The 9,937-nt window shown below is 37.0% G+C and overlaps 1 protein-coding gene across 1 annotated transcript in view; it reads right to left on the bottom strand.

Moving 5' to 3' along the window:
• Window positions 1–8,408: 8,408 nt before the first annotated feature.
• Window positions 8,409–9,937, bottom strand: part of LOC110029365 (pentatricopeptide repeat-containing protein At1g80270, mitochondrial-like) — a 13,199-nt gene continuing 11,670 nt past the window's right edge. The window contains 2 exon segments of the mRNA XM_020731622.1: window positions 8,409–9,145; window positions 9,148–9,828. Of these exon segments, the coding sequence (XP_020587281.1) occupies window positions 8,561–9,145; window positions 9,148–9,828 (1,266 nt within the window). The 3' untranslated portion in view covers window positions 8,409–8,560.

The raw sequence follows: 9,937 nt of genomic DNA, 5'->3' as shown, positions 1-9,937 counted from the left end.
AGCGATGTTGTTGATCTCTGTAAATCGTTGGTCTCCCTCTCGATGTGGTCAAGAACCAGTTGTTCTTGATCACCTCTGGAATCGAGGGATGGTTGCCTCCCATCAGTTAAGATTCGATGATTTGCATGGTCTCCTCTACAAAATTAATCAAGTGAAGAGAGAGAGACAGAGAGATTTACTCAATCATATAAGACCTAGTTTTATTTATACCTATGATCTACTCCATTTCAGATGAACGGGGGATCTCACAAAAAAGTTGTTGGACAACTGCCTAGCTGGTCTCACTGAACAAATTGATTAGATTTGTAGCCCCACACGATTGGACCTGGGTCTCTGCGAACACATAGGCCAGTTGTTGAGACGTCCGCTCACAAATTAGAGTTTGAGCAAGGATGGCCGCAAAAGTGGCATGCATGTCAGCCTGCTCCCTATTTCACGATAACGTGACATAGAGTCAGACGACATGGCCACTTCCTCCAGCCTTTGTTTCTTCTGGATCACTTGATTAACCCGCTTCTCTCCCTCTTGTTAGCTCCCTCATTCTAGTTTTTTGTGTTGGTCGACCTTCTCCCTTGTCCCGACCCGAAGTTACGCAATTATTTAATTTCAAAGTTACGGCTAAAAAATTTGCTCTATTTATATTTAGCGGCTAGTGTGAAAAATTAAATATTATATAAAGATGATAAAAAGAATTTACACACTAGGGGTACTCGCAGGTATATGTATCGTTTCAAGTAATATAGGATTTTCTTTAAAAACCCTAGTATTGATCCCACAAGGAAACTTCCAAAACTCTTATAATTCACTTTAACAAAACCTACTTTAAATTGTAGAAAACTTATATATGAAATTATCGTAAGTTTTTAAGAAATATATAATCATATAGAATTAAAGGTAAGTTAGTATGTTATGCAAATGTAAATGTAAATGCAAGACTATTTAAAAAGGATTTTAAAATGCAATGTTACATCTACTCTAAACTAATAATGTATGAAGAGTTCAAATTTGTATAAAAATCCTTCCCCTTCGCATGAGTTTAAAATTAGTGTAGGAAAATAATTTTAAAATATAACAAAAGTATTGTGTCAAATAGGAGCAATTATATTCTTTACCCTCGGTTAAGTGAATAAAAAACATTAACAAATCTAGAGTTTGGTCCCAAAACTGGTGGTTAGGCTGGGAAGATACGAGCTCACACTCTATAGCTCCCACTTCCCCTCCCCAGAGGGCTAACATCTCATTTTAGTTTCCAAACATCTAGACCAAATTGGGGTCACCCTAAAACCTCCAATTCTTTGCCCATCAAAACTTATTTCCCTATTTATTTGTACTTAACCTCATGAACTACATTCTCATCCATGAGATTAAACGTGATTCTCACTATGTTAGAATATAGCCCATAATAATGGGTCACTACATTTTACAATTAATTTTAACAAATCAATTGGTTAGATTGATGAGTAAATGAAGCATAGAGTTTGAATCATCACAATTTATGAAATTTTAAAAGCACTTCTACTAAACTATATTCCTACACATAATTTTTCCTCATTGCAGTGAGAAAGACAAAGAAAACTACTCAGATATCATGGGGAAGAAACAACAACACATGGATTTATTGATAAATAAAAGTTTAAAAGACAAGACAGTAAAAAAAACATAGTACACAACTTATCTTAAACTCTTTCTCAAGCAATCCTTCAAGTTCCTTCAAGTTGCTCAATTTCCATACAATTCACTATAAACTTACTTGGAATCAGTAGTGAAGAAGATAAGTCTCACTTCTCTTCTTCTCCTCCAAATCTGCAGCAAGCCTTTAAGACTTTCTCCTCTCTAGGAAGAATCCACTTCTCTACAACAAACTCCCTTTTCTTCCTCTCAAAAGTCTCAAATTTGGACCTCTAGAAGTCTCTTTAAATAGATCTCTCAAAATCCCCAATAGTCTCTTCAAACCCTATTTCAAAATTCGTCTAAATTTAATGAGTCTTCTAGATAACCGTCGCTGGTGCCTAAGCGCCGGATTCTGGCACTTAGGCGAATTGCTCTTTGTTGTCAGGTCTAGGCACCAGATCAACTTTGGCCTTTTTGCTTCATTTGACTCTAATTTGCTCCGTTTTCGCTCCATTTGCTCCATTTACTCCATTTAGTGTACATACAACAAAAAATATCAAAAAAATATTTCATTAAAGTGCAATATCATTAAAAATAGAAATTAAATATATTGAAAAAAAATAACATATTTTAGGCATGTCAAAATCCCCCAATCTTAATTGTTACTTGTCCTCAAGTAACTTATTTCCACAGAAAAATAAGTTAACATGTTTTAATATGTGGTAGTGGATTTCATTAAAAACTTCTATAGTTTTGTCCTGTAAATGTGGTAGCTATGATTTTAGGAAAATCTTAATATATTAGGTTAGAAATAAAGCATAAGGATATTTTGCAATCAAGTCTAGAAATTCTAATTCTTCTATTCATTTCAAAAATTAATTGTAGCTTGAAAAACATATGAATCTCAGGACAATAACAGATAGAATTTGAGAGAACTCTACAAGTAAAGATAAACTAATATTGCAGAAAATTAAAGCTCAAAAATTTAATTAAGTCTATTTCTTTAAAATGATTCAAGTGAAGTCATTTTTTAATTAGGCATCCCCTCAAGCTTCTCCTCAATTCCACATATACTTTTCTTTTTTTTTTCTTTATGTTTTTCCTTTTTTTTTTTTTTTTCTTTTCTTTTATTTTCACTTTCAGGATCATTTTCAATCCTTTTTTTTTGCTCAGTGAGGATTACTATATTTGTTTCAGCATTTAATGATTTTAAACTTCAACATCCTCCTCTTAAAGTTAAAAAATCATCACATTTATTTACTTTGATAATTTGCATTATTTAAAAAAATAATAATTTTCCATAGAGTCTCAATTCTTTAAAGTATAGATCTAAGATCCTTAGTATTTCAAAAGACAATTTCTTTCCTAGTTTAAATAGTAAAATTATATTCATATTCTCTTTTACTAAATATCTTAATTCTTTGAACTAACATTTACCACCAAAAATTTACTTAAGTCTTACCACAACTTTTATAGAATACAAAAATCACATTTCCTTAAAATAACCAAATACCTCATATTATTTTAAAAAGATATTTTCTTTGAAAATAGTTTCTTAAGGACAAATAAAATTATGTGTTTCAAAATTTTTTCTCCCTCCCCCAAACTTAATTTTTTCTTAATATGTTAAAATATTTATAAAAGAAAATATAGAAGCAGGAAGAAAATTTTAAAAATGATTTTTGTAAAAAGGGTACAACATGGAAATATGTCAATACTGAAAGGAGATATACAATAGCAGTAGAGTCTAATTAACATGTATTTAACAAAAAAAAATTGTAAGTACAGGATTTTTTCTAAATATTACACATACAATAATAGCAGTATAGTAAAACAATGAGCAGTGCAACAACACAGACAACAAGCAGTATAAGCACAAACAGTAATAAGTCAAAATTACTACAAGTTCACAACAACTTCTACACTAAAGAGTTCAAGACATCAAACAAAATAAAGAAATACAACAAAACAAACAACAATACTAATCATCTCCAGTTTCATCTTCTGTTTACTCATCAGTCTCCTCTGTTGGCATCAATTTTTGATATCACAAGTGTAGGGTGTCCACATGCATGACTCGAAATAGTATATGACTCGTCCGTAATATCAGATAGTTCAGACACCCGACCGATATCTTTTTGGCACGTGTTGAGGGGCACGTAGCCAGGGTCATTCTGCTAGGCTTTGATTTTCACTTAGGCGAAGGCCGGTCGGCATTTGGCACGTCGAACGACTTCAATCGGCTCGAAGAATATCATTCGTCGTGTCGCGCGTGAAACAGGCTCAAATTGGCCTGGTCGTCACTGAAGTTGTCCAGATGACCCCGGACAACAAAACGGACCACATGAGTGTGTCTGGAACGTCGATTTAACCTACGGAGAATGTCCACTTCGCTACGGCTTCGCAGACGGGATGAAAATGTACGAATTATCATTTTCGACCCGATTATGGAAAAAAATGGTTCAAACGACCTCGGACGACGAAACAGACTACACTAGTGCGTCCGGAACGTTGATTTTACCTAAGAGGTTCATTTGTTCGGCGAATAATGCACAGAGAGTTTTAAATAATAATAATATTATTATTATTATAATAATAAAATATCCTATTTAAAACTCTCGCTTTATTAGCAAGAGGCGGCGATGTCGCACATCCAAGGGTCTAAACCTTAGGCTCCCAGGTGAGCTCGTTAGCACGAGTCTGGTTTGCTATCTGCATGTTGGTTTGTTGCATATTGTATTTTTTTGCTTGGTGCATGTTGCATTTCACTTTGCTTCGATCGGCTGCCCCTGCCCGATGAGCATTTCACTTCGCTCCAACAGGTTGCCTTGGCCCGGCGAGCATCTTACTTTGTTCTAATCAGCCACCTCGTCCCGACGAGCATTTCACTTCACTCTAATCGTCCGCCCCGACCCAATGAGCGTCTCACTTTGGTTAGATCGGTTGCTCCGGCCCGGTCAACCAATCACTTTGGTTAGACCGGGCACCACGATCTGATCAACCGATCATTTGCATGTTTATTTGCTTTTGCATTATATCACATGTTTGTCAATTTGTATGTCGCATCTTGTATGTGTTAACTTGTATGATCATTGTCATTTGCTTGTGTTGCACCCCTGTCGGGCCGCTGCCGCCACGGCAAGCCCATCTCTTTTGGTCACTGTCGCCTCGGCACACCCATCCCTTTTTTTCTCTGTCGTCGCTGCTGCCACGGCATGCCCATCCCTTTCGGTCACTGACGCATTGACACACCTTCTTCGGGCTGCTGCCGCCATGGCACGCCCATCCCTTTCTGTCATTGCTGCCTTGACACACCTTCTTCAGGCCACTGCCTCAGCGTCATGCCCACCCTTCGGGTCACTGCCGCTATGGCACACATTTGTTTGGGTTGCTGCCTTTACGACATGGCCATCTTTCTCTGAGTCACTGCCTCATGGTACACTCATCACTTTGTCATTTGACTGTTTGCACTTGCATTTGCATGTTTGCATGGGTAGCGAGTCGGGCTCGTTAGGAGAGTGATCCTGTCGATCGCGATGCCTTAACGAGCATTGCTTGCTAGGTTGATCCCGACAAGCAATGTGAGTTAAGTCATCGGGATTGACACGAGTATGACTGTGCTAATGATCTAATAGATCTAACTTGTGTCACCACTCTTCGTGACACCCTTTAAATCCTTCGGATTATTAGGATGGGGTCGGTATGGCGACCCCGTCAAAGTTATACTATATCCAAACATATGCCACACTTAGATACTAGGTTGACGTAATTTTCATTAGATAGTGTGCTAGGCTAGGGTTTAGGGTGCTAGGTAGTCTTTTTTATTTCTGGCTATTGTTCTCTGCTGGATTGGTTGCCCTAGCAAGACATCTTTCTTTTGCATTGTGCTTGTGGTGTAGTTGCATGCTGCATATGTATGGTAGTTTATTAAGGTGTTCTTCTGCAGGGAGCCATGTCTATTTATATGTGCACACACACGTACCGCTATAGGGGGAGCAAGTAATGATTTCTGACCCTTTTGCTTATTGGTGCTATTAGCTCCCCCACTTTTAAGGCATGACTCATGATACGTTATTTACATGTGAGTTTTCTCACTGACACTTGTTTTCATGCAAGATTGAGTATTTTTCTTTTCTCTATGAACTTTTAGAGTCTAGGAGAGTCTTGTAGCATAAATAAGATACGTGCACGGGTTTCGAGGAGTTTGGCGTGGGAACCACGTGGAGGGGACCAGGAGCAGATGCTCGTGCCTCGTAACTTAATTCTGCATTTTATATTGATGTATAGAATTAGGACCGGGCATGTAGCGTGTATATGCAGAGCCCGAATGCCTTTTTCTTTGCTGGGATATATTGCCGACCCAGTGGCACCAGCCTATTTATTATTTTATTTAGCTTGTTTTGTTTTTTGCATCATATTGCATGTCTGCACATTTGCATGTGTTTTCCTTGTTTCTTTCTGGTGGTTTATCTAGGATTTTACGATGAAACATAGGCTCATTAAGACTTAAAATCCTAATTTTTCTACTTAAAAATCCTAAATAAAATATTTAAGATAATTAATATTCAAGATAATTAAAATTTAGGATTAAAATATTAAGGATCTAAAAATTACAATTTTACTTTTCTACTTATATTAATAAAGTCTCTACAATACTTAAGGACCGCTCTACATAACTACATTTATATTTGCATGTCCCGAGGATGAGTCTCAGTGTTTATCCAACCTGACTGGCCCAGCATACCTTTATATAGGTGGTTGTCTAGTGCGTCTAAAATGTTAGGAGGCTCCCCGACCCAGACGGGTTATAAGTCTTTTTGTTTAGAGCGTTTCCATCTTTGTAGCTGAACCTCCGCTTCTCTTCTTTCTTGAGGCATTCTTGTTATTTCGGCAGGTATAAGTCACACCACTTGGAGCTTCAGCTTGTAGTCATAGGATAGAGTTTCCTTCCTTTGACCTTAGGGCTACCGAGGTTCCCGTGGATGACGCAATTCACGGATTGCTGACTGAGGATCTCAGGGTGTGTTGGGTCGACTACCTTCATGACCAAGTAGACTTAGGGTCCTAGTAGCTGTGTATGGTGGGTCCGTGGTACCCCGACCCAGTTAACTCTACCTTTTAGGATTTCAGTAATAGCTATGATTTCAGTCATTAAATGCCCCTCTTCAAGCAATTATGAATATGAAATTGTGTCAATTACTAATATGACAGTGTGTCAGAGTCGAATACAAATATGAAAATGTGTCATAATAACTTGTAACTTGTCTATTAAAATAAGGACAGACGTGTAATTTTATACTAGATACCTATAAGACTTATAAATAGGAGATCATTTCTTCAATAAAGAACTACTGAACTTACTTGCCAAGACCTTGTTTTACTGGCGTTCTCTTTCTCAATCTTCCTCTTTCTCCCTATTTTTGTTCCACTTGTCCATCCGATGCTCTATACACGAGTGTAATTAACATGATTTGTTTGGATTCAACAATATAACAAAAGTGAATGAAAAGAGACTACAAAAGGTATTAACCCCGGAAATACAAAAATTTTTTATTCTGGAGAACAATATCCCAGTGCAGCCTGAGGCAATCAATTGAACAATATCTGCGTGGTAAATTATAAAATTGAGTACCTTATCAAATTGTTTAGAAGGCCATATGTAATTACATAGGAATTGAGGGCGTTAAAAAAACCTTCATTACTTCAATTATTAAATTAATTTTATGCAGTAAACAACAATAGAAATATCCAAAGACTAGTAATAAAACTAAAAGCCATTTACAAAAATTCCACTCAATTCCTATGTATTGACACATCTGACATGTAAGACTTTATTTTTTACATTTCTACCACCCAAATCTATCTCATCACACAAACATATCACTATTTTAACTTTTAAAACTAATGTAAACATTTTTATGCATAGGTAAGGTGTCATATAAATAAAATGAAGTTTAAACTGTCGGTTATAGAGTCCAAACTTGAAACATGCTAAACTGACATCAAGAAGGATAAACAGCATTCAGGCATTCTTGTCACTAAGGCTCTAGCAATATTTATGGACGAGTTTGGAATCATAAACAGTATCTCACCTATTATTCCTATCAGTCTAAGACAAAGCTGCATGAATGAAAAATAATACCAGCTCAACTTCTTGCATTGCGAATATGAGAGATGGGACTACCCAAGTAACATTGCAAAAAGAAAATATAGGCTATTGAAGGGTTAGGCTTATATTCATTAGACCTTCCTACTGTCAATTTATTTGCAAAACAAGATGCACTTGTTGATAGTTAAGCTTACATTCATTTGCCCTTCACTTGAGATTTCTGGTGATATATACCGAACCAATTCAACTTGCCCGACTCATTGCATCATAACATACACATCTCATTAAGAATTCTAAATCTTATTTTCAGATTAGGATTTACACGAAAATTTTGCGTGGCATACACGTAAATATTAACTTTCCCGTGTTATATTGGTATTTTCCACAGTTTTGCCTGGTATGGTGTAAATCCCACAAAAAAAAGAATTTAATAGGATCATGTAATAATTTATTTGAATAGTGAGAGCTGGACAAGTAGGAATCTCCCAAACATCAGAAAGTGAAGTTCAAACTTATCAAATTGGAGGTTAATAAAAAAGATTTAAGTTTCATTGCTTTTGAAGCATCAAACTGCAGAAGCCAAACATAAAATGAAGACACAAGTAAAGGGTTACACAATTTTTATCAGCACGAAATTGAAAAATGACAGCAAATCTATATATATATATATTAGATCAAATAACAATTCTGAGAATAGCAAATATACCATAGTTTCAATGACAGTCATTAAAGGAAACCTATTTAGCAAAATTCATTAATAAATATCAATTTCCATAACAGATCTAAACCACTACATGACTCCAGTTTCTCTGCTTCAAAGTGCTGAGATAGTGAAGGAACTTACTCAAGCAATTCCGAAATTGGTGACTTTCTGAATGCATCAACAGCATGTAATTGTGCAAAAAAGCCCTTGTTAACTAAAATATTATCGGCTTTCAACCTCTCCCTAAATCCATAAGCTGGTGCCTTTGCATTTATATAGGCCTGAAGTAACAACTGATACTTCCTCATCCTACCAGCATAACCAATCTCCCTCAAACTGTGAAAAATCTTCTCGGCCTTGTGAACATCACCTCTTTCAGCATATTTTTCCAGCAAATATATATGCGTTGAATAAAGTGGCTTTATTTGATTCTGCTCCGACGCCTTCTGCAAAATAGAGTCAGCTTTCTCGACTTCTCCAGCCTCAACATAGAGCTTGACTAAGGCATCCCAAGTCAAAGGTCCAATCTTACACCCGCCATCCGCCATTCTCTTCACCAATTCTTTCCCTTTTGATAGCAGCTTGTGATCAGCATACACCTTCAAAAGTACATTGTAGTATTTAGAAGAAAGTTTCTTGAACAATTTATTCATCTTCTCAAAAACTTTCTCAGCATCTTCTACTTTGCCAAGCTTGCCCCAAGCTTGCCCAACTTGCCCCAAGCCTCTATTGCCGCAGAACATTCCTCTAATCGGGGATTATGTTCACAAACTTTCCAAATTCTTTCTACGTCATCGGCCTTACCGAGCGCGGCATATAGGGGAAGAAGAGATTTGCAAGCATTGCGGTTCGTGCAAATGTCATCCCCTTCCATCTCCTTCAAGGTAGCCTCAGACTTTTTCTTGTGCCCAGCAAAGATGTAATGCTTGGCAACTAAGGCTTGCAAGGAGAAATCAGGCTCAAGACCTTCGGCCTTCATTGCCGTGATTACATCTTCCATGCCCTGTGTATCATGTATACAGCCTTTGGTGTCCACTAAAAGCTTGTATGTGAAGAGAGATGGCTTAACATCTTCCTTCTCCATCATTTTGAGGACGTCGCCGATTTTCTTCCGGTTCACCCTTTTATAAAGTAATAGAAGTTGGTTGCATGCGAAGGTTGTGATGGGGAAACCTCGGTCCTTTATTTTATTGAACACTTCCTCTGATTTCTTGAGATTAGCAGCAGTGACGCAGTTGGCCAGAAGTGTTCTGTAAATGATCTCACCCCTCAAGGATTGAGGAATTTTTTCAATGTACTTTTCTGCCTTTTGAAGGCCCTGCACCTTGGCAACTAAATCAAGACGAGATGCATAATCACGTTCCCCGAGTTCAATGTGTTTATTAGCTTCCAGCCATTCCAGAAACTGCCGATCAATTGATGTGATAGAATGCATTAATAACGCAAAAATTTCATGAGAAGAAATGATGGTTAGGGCTGTCAAAACGGCTCGTTGTTCGCGAACAGCTCGTGTT

The sequence above is a fragment of the Phalaenopsis equestris genome, unplaced genomic scaffold (assembly GCF_001263595.1).
Source record: "Phalaenopsis equestris unplaced genomic scaffold, ASM126359v1 Scaffold000567, whole genome shotgun sequence".
Taxonomy (NCBI): domain Eukaryota; kingdom Viridiplantae; phylum Streptophyta; class Magnoliopsida; order Asparagales; family Orchidaceae; genus Phalaenopsis; species Phalaenopsis equestris.
The sequence above is the reverse complement of the archived record's forward strand: the minus strand, read 5'-3'. Positions and strand labels throughout refer to the sequence as shown.